The 19,071-nt window shown below is 43.4% G+C and overlaps 1 protein-coding gene across 6 annotated transcripts in view; it reads left to right on the forward strand.

Annotated features, from left to right (window-relative positions):
* The window catches only part of LOC309383980 (nuclear receptor subfamily 1 group D member 2-like), a 40,273-nt gene extending 21,721 nt beyond the window's left edge, over positions 1-18,552 (forward strand). For 3 of the 6 annotated variants that reach the window (XM_081937093.1, XM_081937092.1, XM_081937091.1), the window contains 7 exons: positions 4,742-4,920; positions 6,015-6,103; positions 6,978-7,122; positions 8,388-8,908; positions 10,621-10,806; positions 11,588-11,798; positions 15,520-18,552. In XM_081937093.1, the coding sequence (XP_081793219.1) occupies positions 6,026-6,103; positions 6,978-7,122; positions 8,388-8,908; positions 10,621-10,806; positions 11,588-11,798; positions 15,520-15,716 (1,338 nt within the window). In that variant the 5' untranslated portion in view covers positions 4,742-4,920; positions 6,015-6,025 and the 3' untranslated portion in view covers positions 15,717-18,552. Of the gene's footprint in view, positions 1-631; positions 4,252-4,741; positions 5,033-6,014; positions 6,104-6,977; positions 7,123-8,387; positions 8,909-10,620; positions 10,807-11,587; positions 11,799-15,519 lie in introns of those variants that run through there. The other 3 variants (XM_081937089.1, XM_081937088.1, XM_081937090.1) reach the window with 2 other exon arrangements.
* The last annotated feature ends 519 nt before the right edge of the window (positions 18,553-19,071 follow it).

Below are 19,071 nucleotides of genomic sequence, written 5' to 3' on the forward strand. Positions count from 1 at the left end.
CAAAATTACTGAAAATATTACGTCTCTGTTCTTGTGTTAGCATCTCTAGCGCTTCCAAACGGATCCTTAGGCATTCTTGGGATAAGGAACAATTTGCTTCCTTGATCATTGCAAACCTGACAATAAAATCAAGGGACACCTTATTAAAGCTGAGGCCAACAGCTGTATTCCAGCTTTGTTATTGCTGACCTTTTTCATCATTTGAGTTTATTGTTGTATGTTTGAAGATGGTTGGGCCATCTTTGTAATCTAGGGAGGCTGAGTTCATGTAGGCTTGAGGCCAAAGCCGAAAGATTCCTGATGCCTCACAACCATCCTCTGAGCATGTTCTCATTGGATACAAGGCCAGAATGGTTTTAAAGTTGGCAGCACTCACTGAGGTATGAGTGAATGGCTGCTGCCCTTTTAAGCCCCAACATGCCTGTGAAAATGGAAAAGAAAAGCTGTTTATTTTGGGCACATGTTTTTCAAGTCAAGAGATTTTGCAGGACAGAGTTGACTGGTGATAATTGGTCGTGGAGACAGCTGAAATCCCTTGGGTCAATGGGAAGATGAGTCTGGAGAGGTTCACGTGGAAAGTACATTTCCAGTTTTGCTGTGGGTTCCTTGTGGGTGTGTTAAGTTTGGTTCACGTGGAAAGTACATTTCCAGTTTTGCTGTGGGTTCCTTGTGGGTGTGTTAAGTTTGGGCACAGATATAAGGGGAAGATTGGTTTCTGCTAAACCTCTGTGGCCCACTTCATATAGGCAGGGGGTGAGAAAAATTGTATGCAGAAAAATAACAAAAGAATATGGCAACATATATGTAGTGCAGTAGTGGAATTCAGGCAGTTCGCAACACTTAGGGAGAACCGGTTGTTAACTGTCTGAGCAGTTTGGTGAACTGGTTGTTGGAAGAAATCATTAGGGCAGAGAACCGGTTGTTAAATTATTTGAATCCCATCACTGATGTAGTGGAAGGGAGGGGGTCCAAGAAACAAAAGAGAGAGCAGTCTGTGGGGAAAGTCAAACTTTGGTGGAAAGGGCATATGTTTTGTTTCCCTGGCATCTCCCTAGTTAGGGAGGCTCACGTTGCAGTTAATATGGAAGATCCTATCAGGCTTATACCCTGAAGAAATGCCTAGAGCACGCAATATTGGGCTGGATGGAGAAATGGTTAGATCTGTTCCTGTTCAGCCAGATTGAAATCTCAAGGTTTTTCAGAAGACTTGCTTTAACATGCTGTTAGCCACTCCTTTGAGTAGGCAGGTAGGATAACCTAGGCAGATGCTGGGAATAATAGGCTCATGCCACCTATCATGATGCTCCAAAATTGGGTGGCAGGTGCAGGCTGAGGCAGGTTGATGTTCTCCTGCTGCTTGGTGCAGTACCTCGTGCACACCTCAAAGAGAGCAAAAGAGAGCGTGTTTAAAAATAATCCATCTGGTAGATCTCAGGCATGTTGCAGGTGAAGTGGGAGGGAGCAGTCAACAAGTGAGCTGACTCCTTGATTTGTTCTGCCAAGGAATGGTAGCGCTGGCTGGCAGTGAACGACCAAGGAGGGCAGTTTCTGACCTCATGGCTGGCAGTGTCTGGAAAGAACTGGTAGAACATGTAATTGTGAAAGGCTCCATGAAATAGCATTTATCGGCATGGCACTAGGTGCTGCCGAGCCAGAATGGAGTAGGCAAAAAGGAGTAGGTGCCTTCTCCCTACCCATTTAGGACAACTTAAGTGCAACTGTTCTGGTGCTCATGTAAAAGTCTCACAAATAACCAAAGGAGAGAAAACAGTTAAAAATACAAAGCCTATTTTTTGGCAAAAGTAGTGGAAAACCTGTCATATACACCCAGTGTTGATAGAACAAACATCACACAGCAAAAAACGAAGTCTGTTTCCTGGTTTAAATTGAACTGTACATTATAGGGCTAGGCCTCAAGTTTTTTAAAAAAAATACAAATCCAACACGCTCTCAGAAAAGAACTAAGCCCTGTATTTTTAAGGAGAAGATTTGACAAGTGCTATAAAAAATACCGGTTAAGCATTACTCAGGTAGAAGCCAGGTGTTCGGCTTTGCCTGCAGTCCAAGTCACATCCAATGATTAAAAGGGAAAAGTGAGGCCTGCAGCAGCCTAGGGGTGAAGGCCTGAAGTTGAGCACATCCTAGCTTTAATATTAACCACTGCATCAATAGTGAACTTAAATATTGTGTTGGGAGAAGAGAGAGAAAATGCTACTTTAAAACTGGAGCAGTTAAGAGTGACTGAGGTATTTCCCTCAATGAACTGGAGATGAAACAAAAGCAATCGAGTGAACATATGTCCCCCTCCCCCGTGCTTACTGGAGCTTGTTAGGCTACAGTTACGTGGCACTAAGGAAGAGGCTTTAGGAGCACAGGTTAGCCTGCAAATCTGACCTAATAGCCTTTATCAGATAAGGGACTATCACCTGACTTGCCCCATTTTGGTTGCGAGTTAATTCCTTGTTTTGGCTGGATGTATGAGCAAGCTGGACCTCCATCCTGACATTCCTCTATTTGCAACTTCATCACAAGCTGTTGCTTTGTTATCCAATAGCCTTAGATTGCTATCTAAAAATATGGAGCGATAATCCTGTTGTTTTTTAAATACTCCCTGGGAACCAGGGTGAAGAGCTCTGCCCCAAGGCTGGCTTAGGGGTTGCTTTCTGGAATGACTTTCTGCAGAGCTCTGCGGTTTGGTTGTTCGCCTGTATGTGCCATTTGTTTGCCCTAGTTTTCTATAGACTGGGCCTCTTGGGCCATGCTTCCTGCTGTTTCTCTGGCCTTGTCCAGCAATCACATGGAGCCTGCATGCTTTCAGCTGGTCATTGGCTTTGTACCTTGAGACATACTTGGCAATAACCGCAGAACAGATGAGAGCCATGCACGAAGAGATTTTTTTCAGGGGGAAAAAAAGGGGGGGGGATGATAATTTTGGGTGGCAGTGACCTAGTTCAAATTCAGTTTCCCAACTTCCTCCTCTCTGACATCTCATATATAGTTTGGCAGGTCAACCTGTTGGCAGAAAGAAGACTGGAAAAATGAGACACTTGTTTACTGTGTCTTACCAGGGTCAAGAATAAGAAGGGTGGGCTTAAATCACGAGGGCCGAATAAATGCTGGTGTTGCAATTTAGCTCTGTGTATCTCCTGTACTACAGCTTGTAGTGTATGGCAGGGGTCCCTCTTGGGCAGAAAAGGTTGCCATCTGGGTACAGAGCAGTGTCTTATTTTTGTTCCTGCTACAGAGTGGCATTTCAGCAGCATAAAGGCTGGACTCTGTTGGTGGCCTACCATCTTTGTAGGAGAAAAGGAGTCATCGTTTTTCTGTGTTTCTGTAGCAGTGCCAGGCTTTGGGGTGGGTGTTGTTTGTTGCTTGTTTGCCATTTCTAAATGGCTGCTGAAGAGTAAAAAGGATCTGTTTGCTTCATAGCTGTCCTACACAGTTATTATTGCATTATCCTTATTTTTTTTTAAAAAATTAAAACTAGGAAATGCAAGAAGGTTGAAAGTGAGAAGATGCTGTGGCTTGACTGCTTACATCCCCATCCCCCCCCCCCACTCCCCAAGATCTGTGAACAACTCACAGGAATTGCATACTCAAGCCCTTGTCCGGAAGCACTCTCTGATAATGTGAATACAGATTCTTGACCTCTGTGTGTTCCAACTAAGAATGTCATTTGTGTAGGCAGGCTGAAGGCCTGTGGAAATGCAACACAGCAGCGCCTGCATCCTCTGTCTCTGCTCACTCACAGACAATGAGAGCTTCCAAGTGCTTGGATCCTGCCTCTTCTACGGCCATCAAGAAGAAGAAAATGCAGTACACAAAGCTAGGAAAGGAAGGTTAAGTTGTAGTTTGTTGCTGCTTGGAAATATCCTTCGTTCCTTCATATGTAGGATCTTGTATTTCTTGAACGAGTGACCTAGAAATGTAGGTCTTATTTCTTTCAACATACTACTGGAAGCTTGCAAGGCTTATAACCCATCCAGCAAACACAACCTACCAGTCATGTTTCAGAAACAACTTGCCTGCCTGCTTGCTCGGAATTGCAATGAAGGCAGGGAGGCCTCTGGCATGCCAGCTATAGTATGTGCCTCACAGGCATTCACTTTAGTCAGACATAAATTGTACAGGCCATGACCCAGTGGGATGATCAGATTGATGGTAGCAGCGTCTCTCTCTCTCTCTAAAGAGACTATCTTTATTTAGTTTGAAGTACGTGACATGCTTCAGGCAGACCATGGTCGGAATTGTGTGAGTTAATCAGTGGGGTATGGGTAGCGTCATCCTTGGACAGGATATGGGTTCAGTGGCTCTTTATCTTTCCCAAATGTGTGCTCTTGCAGAGATTTCCAGCCAGAGCACTGACTTGGAAGGCAGCCATTTTGTTTGCAGATTCTTACTCCCTCTGCAGTGCCATCCATAGTTCCTGGTTGTCAGCTAGACCAGACCAGGAATCAACTCTTCAGGAAGGATAAAACTACTTTTACTGAGATTGGCTATAATAACTAGAATCTTGCAAGTCTGATTGTGCTGTACCTCCTCTTCCTCCTCCTCCTCCTTATACTTCAGTAAATTAGGGAGCTTTCTGCCTGACCTGCTTCCAAATGCTATTTCATTGTTCTGGATTTTAAACATGTTTCAGTCCCTTTTGCCTAGGTAAATAGTTCCTGCATATCTCCGCCAAAGTCATATTTCTTGCTCTGCACTGGGTTCAACTTCCCTCTCTCTTCTCATGCATCAGGTGGCGTGATCCTCTATGTGGGTTCAACAGCTGGCTCCAGCCCCACTCCAGGCAGCCCTCCCAGTGGATACCTGGTGTCTTCACCCCAACACTCGCTGCCATCCTCGTTAGAAGAGCTGACCCTCACCGAGATTGGAGCCATCAAGCCGCAGCAGGCCAGCTCCCCCTCTTCACCCAAGGTAGCCTTCCAGTTTCCTGAAGGGATCTGCTACCCCAGCAAGGGCCAGCTGCCCCCAACACCAAATAAGGTGCCTGCCACCAAGCAGAATGGAGCTACTAGCACATTCACAAGTAAGTGACTTTCCACATACACCTCCTCTTCTCAATTTAATATAGGTGGAGTGACGTAATAATCATTCCCTTGTGTATGTACGGACTTGGGATCCAGATAGAAAGACCAACAACTGTTAATTCTCCTTGAAGTTAACTCTTGTTACTTACCTTTTGGGTGCGCTCATTTTCTGACTTAATCAAATGTTGAAAATCACCCATTGCTCAAAATCTTTTTGCTTCGAGCAAAAAAAAAAGTGAACCATTAGAGAAGGCATAGATCTCTGCCCAGTCCTTTGAAATTTCTAAACCCTCCTTATTGGAAGCATAGCATTATTTTATTTACGAAAGCTTTTTGCAAGTATATTGACAAGGTTCCCGTGCATTACTAAGCTGTATTGTGATTTGGTCCCTTACGATAGTTACAATGGTGAATCATGGCTTTTGAATTTTGGTTTCTCCTGAATGTGAGATGTGAATTTAGCCAGTAGTGCGTTAGTCAGTAAAACGTGTTTGAATGGTAGTCCAACGTGCAAAATCTTTCCGTACAGGTGTGCATGTGACTTTAAATAAAAGTTCACATGGTTTCCATTCTGATGGAGCTCTTCCCTTCCAGGTTTGCTGAGCTTCCATTTCCATAATCCTAAAGGCATGCTGACTGGGATTATAGGAGTTGACCTTTATTATTTCTTGGAGGACAGCAAATTGGGGAAACCCAAAGATGCCTTTTCCAAAAGGCAACTGGACTTCCTTGGGGTTTTTTTATTGGAAAACGTTTCGTTCTGAACCGAAGAAGCTTCTTGGATGAGATGCGAAATGAGAGGCGAAGTCCAGCTGCCTTTTGGAAAAAGCACCTTTGGGGCAACAGTGAGCTAAATGATGGAGAAGCCATAGACAAGTTAGGGAAAGTTACTTCAGTGGGCTGGGCCAGAGAAGAGGGAGATTGGATCAGAAACCTGGGCCTGGCAGGGAATTAAGATCAGTTCCTCTCTTTCTTTTGCAGAGACTGGTGGGATGGTGTTGCTTTGCAAAGTTTGTGGAGACATTGCTTCAGGCTTCCACTATGGGGTTCATGCTTGTGAAGGATGTAAGGTAGGTTCATTCTCTTGCTTTCTTCCTCTTTTGTTTGTTTCTATTATGTTCAAGTTGAAATGCTCAAGATGGATTGGTTGATTATGTGCCCTAAAAGCGGTGGTGTCAAGTTTTAGTGACCATGCAGATGGGTTTTCTCCAGGATGATCTTTTCTTAATCTGGTCCTTCGGGTCTTCCAATGTACCCATTACCACTATAATTTGAGTCCATCAACCTTGATGCTGCTCATCCTTTTCTTACCTTTCTTGCTACCTTTCCCAGCATATAAAGGTCCAAAGTATGATCATTTGAATCTGGTCACTTCGGTCCCCATTGAAAACTCTGGGTTGTTTTATTTGATGATCCACTAGCTTGTTTTATTAGCTGTCCATTGATGTCCTCGGGACAAAGTCAGTGTTCAAAAGAGTCAATTATGCTGTTTTTTTAAAAAGTCCAAAATATTTAGGACACTTAATATAAAATCCTACACTGGTAGGTCTATTGGCGGAAGGTGCAACTTGAATTGAAACTGAGTTTTGGTTTCAATCCCGGGCTAAAGAGAAATTACTTAATAGATTCTCCATTAACATGCAAATTGGATTAATTTATTAATCCACAAGTTGGATTCTCCATTGGCTGTTTGATTTCTCTAAAATAAGAACTACAGTACCAATAATTCTTGATTTATGGCCACAAGTAATAACCCTAAACAAAAGAAGACTCCAAGGCTTGAGTTTCCTCAAAGTTCCATTTTATTAGAGATGTCATATTGGCACATCTGGGAAAACCCAAATCTGAGAGTAGAAAGCTGAAAACCAGTAGACTCATTTTACACGTGTGCGTTTGTTGGCTGACCTCCCATCTCCTCACTCTTCTTTCCTTGGGGGCCCTCAGGGTTTTTTCCGCCGGAGCATCCAGCAGAACATCAACTACAAGATGTGCGTGAAGAATGAAAACTGCATGATCATGCGTATGAATCGCAACCGTTGCCAGCATTGCCGCTTCAAGAAATGTCTGGCGGTGGGGATGTCAAGAGATGGTAAGCATCTGGATAGGGTTGGCCCCTCTTCTGCGGCAGTGAGGGTCTGCAACTAAAGGCTTGAAGGCAACTATGATGAATTCCTTTGAATTACAGTCTATAGTCATGAATGTTTGCTTCATGATCCAGACTTTGAGCAATTTTTCAAGCACATTAGAATTCACTGGCTAACACTGAGAGCCATTCAAGTGGATTCTCTTTTTCTTGAACAGCTCTGAGGCAGAAGACATGAAGGAGGAAAACCTCTGGAAGGCAACGTGCTCCTGTTTTCATCCTTGGAATGGAAAACCAGCTCAACTGCCTCCTCCCATGTCCCCAAATTGCACTGCCCAAATTTAGCTACTGAATTTTGGCAGAACGATTTGTTTTGAAGCTCTTCAATGATGGAAATGAGAAGTTTGCCTCCCGTATACTTAGTCCTCCCTTTCCACAGTGTGATAAACCACAGCAGTCCCCAGTTCTGGCGAGGCTGTTCACCCCTTTTTGAAGGAACAATAACTTGGTGGTTGCCATTGCTTAAAATGATTGGGAAAATGCCAGAGAGCAGTAGGGAAACAAGCAAAGGCTGGGCTGATACCAAGGCATGCTTTGGTGTTAATGTATTTAGAGGGATAAAAGCTTCATCCCAACTCTTGGCCTGTAGTGCTGCCTCTGCAGTCATTCTCCTACAAGGGTACAATGTCAGCAAATGCTAGGTTGATAAATGATACCCTGGGCTGATTAATGCTTTTGTGTCAGAATTTGCAGAACAGGAGAGAAGGATGGGGAAGAGCCACTTGTATGCAGAGACCAAGCAGTGTCCTTTGATTAATGGCACAGTGGCTCTCCCAAGTACGTGACCCAGAGGCCTGAGAATCTGCTTATAATTCTGGCTTTATGGCGGCACAGCTGGCTTGGGAAGGAGGGCTAGATCTGGTCCTTCCTCTCTTTGCTGGAGAAAAATGAACAAAGACAAAGTGCTTTGCCACCACCTGCTAAATTGGAGAAGACAACCGTATTGTACATGTGTGTGCCTGAGAGTTTGTGTGGGCTTCCCTGAGCATCATCATGTTCGTATTAAGTGACGTTGACAAATCGTGCAGTTTTCCTTATTTGCCCAGCTAGAGATGCCTCCTTCGGTACAATCGTGTTAGGGCGCAGCTTCTCTTCCTGTAGGGCTAGGGCACAGGAGAAAAGTCCACCTGTTCAGTTACTTTACTGCTGCTTGTTACAGCTTAATGTCTCCTCGACCCTCAGATTGTCACGCTCCTTCTTCCCTTCCACAGCTGTGCGTTTTGGGCGCATCCCTAAGCGAGAGAAGCAGCGCCTGCTGGATGAGATGCAGAGCTACATGAACAGCCTGAATGAGGTCCCCATGGATGTGGGCCTGAGCTCTGAGGCGGATGCTCCACCCAGCCCTAACACACAGGAAGAGGAGGCAATAAATGCCATCTCCAGGGCTTATCACGACATCTTCCTCAGCGGGCAGGACCGTCTGGGCAGGCGTAGTAGCTCCCCGGGGGCCGAGGCTGCCCCTTTGACCAACTACAACGAACAGCCGCAGCTGAACCATTCCCTGGGTTATGGGCAGTACGAATCAGCCACTCTTCGCCTCTCCAGCTACAACCCTCAAGAACCATCCTGTTATGTTGACAACAGCCCCTCCTGCTATGGCAATGAGATCTTCCAGACCCAGCAGGCCAATTATCTGCAAAATGCGGGATGCTACCCATCCTTTGATTTTGGTTATTCTGAGGGAAGTGCCCAGAGGAGCTGTCCATGGCGGGGAACCACCAGAAGAGGCATTGTAAGTAGGCCAGCCTTATACTGGGGGAGTGGTGGCTGGGGATGTGGAGATATCCACCCTGTACAGGCAACTTTCTTGAAATACTCTGCACGCGCCCTTTCGGACTATTTCCTGCAAACGATTGTGGGAAATAGTACAGGAGGACTGATGGCATCTTGTTCCAGAGAATGTCTGGTCAACCAGAACTAAGCCAAAAAGCAGCTGTAATAGTAAGGCACTCTGTTGAGTCTCTGCTGGTTAATGCTTGAGCCACGTTGCGTTTCTTTCCAGAAGTTTAAAATCTTAGATGTTACAATTGAGGAAAACCTGCAGAGCAAGGATTTGGGTCTGCTGCCTTAGATCTCTGATTAAAAAGATCAGCTTTGCCAATTGAAAACTGATTTCCAAATCCTTGACATCCCCCTGCTGTAAAGTATCGGTAGTGCAGTCGAAATGAGAATGCAAAATTTGTTCTCTCTTGTATCTTTGGATTGGCAGAACAAGCTGGCATGGTATCAGTGGTGGGATTCAAAATTTTTTACTACCGGTTCTGTGGGCATGGCTTGGTGGGCGTGGCTTGGTGGGCGTGGCTCGGTGGGTATGGCAGGGAAAGGATACTGTAAAATTCCCATTTCCTCCCGATCAGCTGGGATTTGGGAGGCAGAGAATAGATGGGGGCAGGGCCAATCAGAGGTGGTATTTACTGGTTCTCCAAACTACTCAAAATTTCCGCTACCGGTTCTCCAGAACTGGTCAGAACCTGCTGAATACCACCTCTGCAAGGTATCTGTGATTCCCATTGCCAATTCCTATCCTTGCCCCTATTTTAAGTCAGGAATAGCTCTTGCTCTAATTTTTAAAAACATGAACTACAGGATTGAATAGTAAAAGTGGTGCCCTCCAGATGGAATGGCTGTGGCCAGATCAATCGGTAAAGGTGAAGAGCTGTGTACCACAGACAGTTGCCACCACAAATGCAAAATAGCTCCTGATTTTGGCAAGCAAAACAATGGTTTGTGGCTCTTAGTTTTACCAAGAAAAGTAAGAAATAAAATTGCAAGTCTGGTGTTTTCTCATCTGTTTGAGTTCATGAAAAATTTGACTGGTTTCTTTTTTTGAACAAAGTTTTGAGCCAATCCATTGCTTTAATGAAAACATTTTGGCCACTTCTCAAATACAGTTTAAAAATGACAATTAGTTGTTGATGGCAGGTCCACATTGGCAAGCTACTGAGTTCACTGTTAAAACTGTTTGAAATGGTGGCATATGGGAAGACCTTCAAGTGAAAAATGGCAAATTGGCCTCTTTTACCTTCCAGCAATGCTTTCTAGTAATCCAAGACACTTTTAAAAATCTTTTTATCCCACTGGAGTGTGTGTGTGTGTGAGAGAGAGAGAGTTTTGCAAATGACGTTGGCTGGAAGAAGAAAAAAGTTACAAATATTCTTTTTTCCAAATTACAAAGGCAAATTACCCTTTTATCATTCTTCTCTCTTCCTCTCCTCCTATCCCTTTACCAGTTCTATCCTTTCATTGCATCTGGATGCGCCTTTGTGTTTAACTAGTTTACTCTGTATTCTAGTAACAAAGCCTGTGTGTATGTGTTGCGAGAACAAGCAACTTTTAAAAGTATTAAATAAAATTATCATTTGAGTGTTAAAATGGATCGTTTGCATTGAGCTTTTGTTTGACTAAACATAACCTCTTTCTGTCAATCTCTTTTGTGGCATGTAGGCTTGTCCTCTGAATGCCACCCCTTATTGTGGCAGTGGCAAGAGCAGTCAGCAAGTGTGGGAAGAGTTCTTACAATGCTTCACACCAGCTGTCCAGGAGGTGGTCGAGTTTGCCAAGAGCATCCCGGGCTTCCAGTCGCTCTGCCAGCAGGATCAAGTCATGCTCCTCAAAGCGGGCACTTTCCAGGTCAGTGCTGGGTGCATCTTTTCTGTGGACAGCTACCCTCCCCCCCCCCCCCGAGGTCTATGCAAAAAACGTTTGATGCAACCCTTAGTTAGCCTCAAGTTCTTTTCTGCATTGCAACAGTGTTCAGCATGATTTTTTTGTTTTGTAGATAAGCTATGAAGGCACAGAGCAAGAATGAGGAAGCACAGATATATGGCTCTTTTTGGGATGGGTTTGTTTTCCACAGTATCAAAGTTATGGAATGGCTTTTTAATTGTCAAATAGTTTTGCTATCATCTGGAGAACATACCTCTTGTTGGCAAGGTTTCATGGGAGCTGAAGCTGAGACCTCCCTGCAGACTGCATGCTTGCTGCTTTTGTTATCGGAATAGGGAATTTTTCTTATAATTAGGACACTCTCTTCTCAGAATTTGGAACTCTTTCCAAATAGCATTCTTGTGTCCCAGGAATTGCCCAACTATGGAAAACACAAGTAGGGACAAGAAAGTTCTACCTATAAATCTTTACCAATTTTACACTGGGACTAGATTACTGGTTAGGCCTTTGGCTTGCTCCCAAGATGTAAACAGCACACATGTTAGATACTGCCTCACTTTTCCAGGCTGGGCACCTTATTATTATTATTTTTTTCAAATTTCTTTGTGGTTCTTCAGATGCAGATGATAACAAGGTTGCTGTGGGGAAATTATGAGTTGCTTGTTGTTTCTTCATTCAGTCGAGAATGTCAAAAAGATGTTTCTTTGCTTAAAGTGACTCTGTTCTACCATCCGTCCTTTCCTAGGTGCTGATGGTGCGCTTCTCCACCCTCTTCAGCCCCAAGGAGAAGAAAGTAACATTTCTGAGTGGGGAAACCTATTCACTCGGCAGCCTGCGTTCCATGGGCATGGGCTCTCTGCTGGATGCCATGTTTGAGTTCAGCGAGAAGCTCAGTTCCTTGGGCTTAGATGCACAAGAGATGGCCCTCTTCATGGCTGTGGTCCTTGTCTCAGCAGGTGGGTGTGAGTTTTGTTATAGTGATACAACCAGACTAAGGCTTTGCGTAGAGAGACAGACTTGTTGCAAGAGCTCTTGTAGCTTTTGCTAAAGCCCTTCCTCCTCTACTGTAATCCTGTGATGGAGTCTCTGTCGGTCAATGTTGGGAACCTTTTAGGCACCATGTGCCAAAACGGGAGCAGTGGAAACTGGAAGAGCAGTTCCGCAGCACATGCATGCTGAGCTTCCGGTTCCCAGCGTGCACATGTGCACTGGTTACCTGCTTCCGGTTTCTGGCGTGCTTGAAGACCAGCTGGCCGGTGTGCATGCATGCACTGGAAACCGGAAGCTCAGCTTCCTGCAAGCACGTATGTGCACCAGGGAGCTACTCTTCCAGTTTCTGGAGCTTCCACGCATGCAAAGACCAGCTGGCCAGCAAGTATGTGCGTGCTGGAACCTGGAAGAGCAACGGACAACGATTGGTATGCCCAGAGAGATGGCTCTACATGCCACTTCTGGCATGCATGCCTTAGGTTCATCATCACTGCTGTAGGTAGTCCTCAACTTAAGAAACATTCGTTTAGTGATCGAAGTTGCAACAGCATTGAAAAAAGTGACTTATGATCATTTGTCACATGACATTTGCATGGTCACATGATCAAAATTTGGATGCTTGGCAACTGGCGTATAGTGTTCCAGGGTCATGTGATCGCCTTCTGCAACCACCTGACAAGCAAAGGCAATGGGGATTCACTTGACAACCATGTTACCAACTTAACAATTGCAGTGATTCACTTAACAACTATGGCAAACATGATCGTAAAACGGGGCAAATCTCTCTTTAACAACTGCCCTGCTTAGTAATGGAATTTTGGGGCTCAATAGTTGTCGTAAGTCGAGGGCTACCTGCCTTAATGGAGGATCTCATAGTTGGAGTCTGTCTGCCAGTAAGATCATCTCTGTAACCGAAGCAGAATGGAACCTAATTTGGTATAATGGAAGAAGCCTGCAAAAGGAAGCATGAATTAAGAAATAAATCTGGTTGGAGCCTGGGGAGACAAAAACAGTCCCCCAGTGCATCCCAGTGGAAAAGGCAACTGAGCTGCTTTTTTGACATTTTCTGATGAGAAGGAAAACATCATCATTGAAAGAAAAGTTTTCCCAGCATAGGGACTTAAAGGCAGGTCCTAATGGTGCTGCCATTTAGAAATATGGGTGCAGTTGTGTTTATGCTGAAGCTATGGTAATGGGTACAAGATTAAATTTTTTAGGATTCCGCTAAAATTCCTCTATCCAGTGAGCAAGAAAGTGTGTGAGAAATACCCATGCAAATTTCAGAAGTCCAGCAAGTATTAGGCTTATCAGAAGAGTATATTCTGTCCTTTTTGTGCATCTAGAAGAAACAGAATGTGAAGGGTCAAAAACAGTAAAATGCAATATAATATAATTAGATATACTGTGTAATTCTAGTTATGTTCCATGCATGCATATACCCTGCATTGTACATCCTCTTATATAGAACACAGATTACTTTCCCATTTTGTATTCTATGTATTTGATAATAGGATATTTCCAATAACTGTTTGATATTGACAATCTAGTGAAATAGTACAAGTAGTCCTTGACTTATGATTGATCAATTAATGACTATTTGAAGTTATGACAGACTTCAAAAAAGCTACTTACAACCTGTTCTTAAAGTTACAATTGCCATCTCCCCCTCCTCATTGATTAAGTGATCAGATTTTGGGTGCTTGGCCAAATTACAATTGGTTGGTTGCAGTGGGGCCCATGGTCATGTGACTGTGATTTATGACTTTTGCTGGTTTGCAACCAAAAATGCCCCTTGGATATGCAGGATATAGATAAGGACCATGTGGTTGGCTTAACGACCGTATGATTTACTTAAGGACCATGATTACTCACTTTATGACATTGTAACAATGCTTGTAAAATTGAGGTAGATAGAGGGAGAGAGAGGGAGAGAAAGAGAGAGAAATACAGTAGGTAGGTAGGGAGAGAGAGAGTAGTTAGGTAGGTAGATAGGTAAAGGGATAGAGAGAGAGAGAAATATATATATAGAGAGAAATACAGTAGGTAGGGAGAGAGAGTGAAGATAGGTAGGTAGGTAGGTAGAGGAATAGAGAGAGAGAGAGAAATACAGTAGATAGGTAGGGAGAGAGAGAGTAGGTAGGTTGGTAGGTAGAGGGATAGAGAGAGAAAAATAGAGAGAAATACAGTAGATGGGGGAGAGAGAGCGTAGGTAGGTAGGTATATAAGTAGATAGAGGGAGAGAGAGTAATACAGTAGATGGGGGGGGAGAGAGAGTAGGTAGGTAGGTATATAAGTAGATAGAGGGAGAGAGAGTAATACAGTAGGGAGAGAGAGAGAGTAGGTAGGTAGGTAGATGTTTCCAGGTGTATTTATCTATAGCTGACAACCTGTAGCACTTAAAACTTTGTTTCTGCTGGCACAGCACTTGACCATTGTAATTCTCATCAACCACTCTAATTAAACAGCTTTCCGAAAGGAAAAAAAAGTTTTGCACTCTGCAAACCTCCCCAAAACCGCCTGTTTTTTTGCGAAAACGGGCCCGGTTTTTTCCAAGTAAAAGGCATGAATAGCCTTGGGGGAGGCTTGCAGAGTGCTCCTGGGGGGGCGCGGCAAAATGAGCAAAAAACGGCCTGTTTTTCACGAAAACAGGCTGTTTTTTGTCAAAAAAATTGCATGCGTAGCCTTATGGAGGCTTATAGAGTGCTGCTGGGGGCTGCGGGATGGGGGGCAAAAAGGCCCATTTTTTTGCTTATTTCTGCCCTCCCCAGCCCCCAGGAGCTGTGTGAAAGCCTCCATAAGGCTATGCACGGCCATTTTCGTGAAGGGGCGGGGCTTCAGGAGGCAAAAAAATGCTGTATTCGATGTATAAGACGCACCCAGATTTTCAGCCTCTTTTTAGAGGGGAAAAGGTGCATCTTATACTCTGAAAAATATGGTAAATGAATAGATTAACACTAATAATGAACGAGAAAGAACAAACTGAATATTACATGATATGGGAAGTATTTTATCAGTGGTTAGAGAATAAAAAGGAAAATTGGAGATAAAGAAGATTAAAGAAGAATAGAAAATATGTTAAGATAGAGGTATAAATAAGATGATAAGTGTTTGTATTATGATGAGGAAGATAATTATGCTTAATGTTATTGTATTTTTATTAGAAGATATGTTAAGAGGAAAATGAATAGGTTAATAATGTTCGATTGTTTAATATACTACAATTTTAAGATTAGAGAATTAATATTAATGTGAATGATGTTATAAATGCTGACAGCTGTTGCACAGTTATTTGTGCCCAGATGACACACTGTTTAAGGAAAGATGAAATGTTCATATGTTGAAAAAAAAACCCTAAAAAAAAAATTGGATACTTGGCAACTGGCTCATATTTATGACTGTTGCAGTGTCCTTGGGTCACTTTTTGCAACTTTTTGACAAGCTAAGTCAATGGGGAAGCCAGATTCATTTAACTATGGTGGTACTAAATTAACACTTAAGTGATTCCCTTAAAAACCGGGGCAACAACTGTCATGCTTAGCAACAGAATGTCTGGGTTCAATTGTGGTTGTAAATCGAGGACTATACCTGTATGCCGTCATTTTTCCAAGACAGCTAAACCCACTCCCCTCTTTTCCATGTCTTCTTTCTCTGTTTTAATTTTTAACACGTTTGTTTTGGTTTTCCCAGATCGCTCCGGGATCTCTGATGTGGATGCTGTTGAAATTCTTCAGGAGACTTTAATCCGGGCCTTGAGAACTGTGGTAATCAAGAAGCATCCAGATGACTCCACGCTTTTCCCCAAGCTGCTTCTCCGTCTCCCCGACCTGAGAACTCTCAACAAGCAGCATTCAGAGAAACCTCTTGCCTTCTGGATCAACCCTTAATTCCAGCACATCGATCTCACATGCCCCTAAGACTTTTTTAGGAAAGAAAGAAAAAAAAAAAGAAACCCCACCATCAAGTAAATTTACTGCAGCGGACTAAATGTTGCTCTTTGGGAAATGACTGTAATGATGAAATAAGAGGTGTAGAAAGGACACGACAAAGGCAGGAAGCCTATGGCCCCTGGCAGCTCGTTGGAGTAGATCCAGTGAGAAGAGAGATGGGAGAAAGGAGGAAGGATGCATTTCCCAGATAGCGCTCTCCACAGCACAATGCAGACTGAAGATCATTTACGTGCCAAGAGAGATCAGGCAAACAAACTGGACGCATCTGTTGTTTCTAAACGGGTGTGGGTGTGTATACACACGCATGCATATATTCACACATGTATTTCCATACAGTGTTGTTTTGAGGCTCTGCCCTGTATATAAAAAAGCACCAGCTACATTGTACATAACAGTAATCCTTGGTAGCTCTTGAGGGTGGGACAAATGTAGGACCACCTGGTAAGGCAGTTACTCCCAAACCTAGCTTCCTTAATCTGCACACTAGTGTAGCCCCAATTTCAAGACTTTCCCCCCCCCCTTTTCCTTTGTTAGCCTCTGTTCCCTTGCTGCTGTTCTCAGAAAGTGTGTGCGCACACACAAACATCAAAGAGGTTTTAACAAAGTAGATGGTCTCATCAAATAGGAACTAGAACTACTTAAGTTTTCCACCCCGTCTCATCTCGGCAACCGATTAAGCAAAGCCCCAATTCTCTTTCATCTTGTCAGGTATGAGTGCCTAGGTAACCCATATTTCATAAGGATCTCAAACAAAAATGCAAAAGGTCTTCCACCAGTTTGTGGCAGATTTGCTCTCCATTCTCTGTTGCGTCTACAGCAAATTAGAGAGAAGTCGTAAGAGGAGGAAAGCTATGGAGATGCTGTCAGTTGATCGGAAGTCTAGTTTCTCAGCAAGGGATAGTGATCGTAGTTGAATGATTCAAAAGAGCCACAGGTAGCCCTTGACTTAACAACAGTTTATTTAGTGACAGATGCTTGGCAACTAATTTATATTTATGATGGTTGCGGTCCTGTAATCACCTTTTGCAACCTTTTGACAAGCAAAGTCAATGGGGAAGCCAGATTCCCTTAACAAACACGTGATTAATTTAACAACCATAGCAAGAAAAGGTCGTAAAATGGGCCAAAGCTCACTTAACAAATGTCTCACTTAACAGCAAAAATTTGGGGCTCAATTCTGGTCGTAAGTTGAGGACTACCTCTATTGGAAGAGAGAAAGAGATTTGGATTAGCCAGTCTTCCTTCCATCTCTATAAGGTTCAGCCATAAGGAAGAAAGGGCTAAGCAGAGCAAACACTCCGAATACTTTTCTGCTCAGCTTTTCTGGTTACTTCTGGACTTTGGTGCTTTTCTACCCCCTTAAAGGGTGAAGTTTGAGAGATTTTATCCTAGAAACCCTTGGCGTCTCATTTTAATTCCAAATCCCATTCCTTTTTAAGGATGGAGCCAAGAATCCCAAGCCCCCTCCAAGCTGCCTTTCTTACTCTATTCAGCACCATCTTTTATGATAGATTTCCCATATAAACCCAAGAGTTTTTTGACTAACTCACCCATTCATGGTAGACTGCCTTCCTTGGGGAGTGGTGTGTTCTTTGCACTTTATATTACTTTTGTTTTAAGCAACCAGATTCTGTGCCAAGCAATGTGTAAATTATGACCTAGTAGATTATCCAACTTAAACAGATGCCGTGTTTGTTTATTTTGCATAATTTATTCTGCTTCCACTAGTGAAGGTGAAGGTGGCACTGGAAGCTATGTTGAATACTGAAGTTTCATCCTCTGATCTCTAAAAATTCTATGGTTTTTCTGGATTTCTGAGACTGTACATCACAATGGCACATCAGTGTCTCATGCAATATGTACGTGGTTTAGAGCACCAAAGGATCACATAGGTGTGTAGATTCAATTGCACTCTCTAGGTTGGTTTGTTTTTATTATTATTTATGCCCGATTGTGACACGGCATTGGAGAAATGACTCTGATGTGTATTTGGGGCTTCGGGTTTTGCCGAAGCCCAACTTTGAAAGAATTGAAAATGTATTTTCCCACGACAAATAGAAGCGGAATGAAAGTGGAGATGCTCAGGATGCTAACTTCTGTAACCCCAAATTCTGTGCTCAGAACAAGATGGGACTGCAGATGCACGGATTTAATAGACTTTGAGAGCTCTAGCCCTTGACAACCTAGGAACCATTTTTCCCCATATCAAATTACAAATTTAAAAAAAGAAGCGGACCCATGTTGGGATATTTTTAAAAGACTTGGAGATGACCAAAAAAAAGAGAGGAGGATCCTAGACTCCCTCTTCTCTCCAGTAGGATCTCCCAGTGTCCCTGTCTGGTTGTGGTCAGCCTTGCCTGGTTCTCTACATTGATATATGACAGGTTTTCCATCCCATTTACAGGAGTTCCCATAGCATGTTTGAATCACCCTCCTGTTGCATGATGTGGGGAATATTTGGTGTTCTTTGCAGGGTGGGAGGGATACTTGCTGCTGCTGTTCAACACTGCTTTGAAATGAAACCAAACGTTGCACTTTTTCTTAGAGATGTATGTAGGAACAAAGAGTCCCCTCCCTAAATTGAAGTATATTTGCTGCAATGGGAAAAATGGAGAGGGGTTTATTTGCTGCTGCTGCTACTGCTACTGCTGGGGGTCCAAAAGACTCGTTAAAGATGCTGGCAAGGCAGAGAAAAGAGAGAATTTATTTTTTGTCTAACATTGAAGTGCAATAAATACATGAAAAAGATAAATAAAATAAATATTTGCTAACAGTACAAGCTTTCTGTCTTCTTTGTCATTCAGGAGTTAGGTGTTCTGACCCACTCTTCCTTAAAAAGCAAGAAGCAGAGTCCCTTGGTCCCGGCAAAACCCCTTTTATTTACACGACTGCGAATTCCTTTCATTCACAGTCAGCGAGGCGTAGCAAACAGTCTTTCCAAGGAATATTTATCAACATGAACCTTATCTTGTTTGGAGACCTGCCAGATAGCTAGTTTCCAAATGCAGGGCAAGGCAAACTTGGCACAGAGTCTCTTAAAGTCATAAACAGAACTTTCCACTCTTGAAACAACTGAAGGAACGAATTGTTTCCTGCAAAAGCCCACTCCCCATTCGTTCCTCTTTTGTTTCCTATGGGAGGGGCCAATCACCTCCAAGGTGTGGCTTTCCTCCTCCAAGTCGACCCTGCTTTCTTAGTTGTTGTCTTCTGGCAGCTCTGTGCATGCGCACACTGGGAACAAGCTCCAGCTGTTCCTCTGCCTCACTGCTCTCTAGCTCCCTCTCTGCCTCTA

The sequence above is a fragment of the Natrix helvetica genome, assembly GCF_964273705.1.
Source record: "Natrix helvetica genome assembly, chromosome: 1".
NCBI lineage: Eukaryota > Metazoa > Chordata > Lepidosauria > Squamata > Natricidae > Natrix > Natrix helvetica.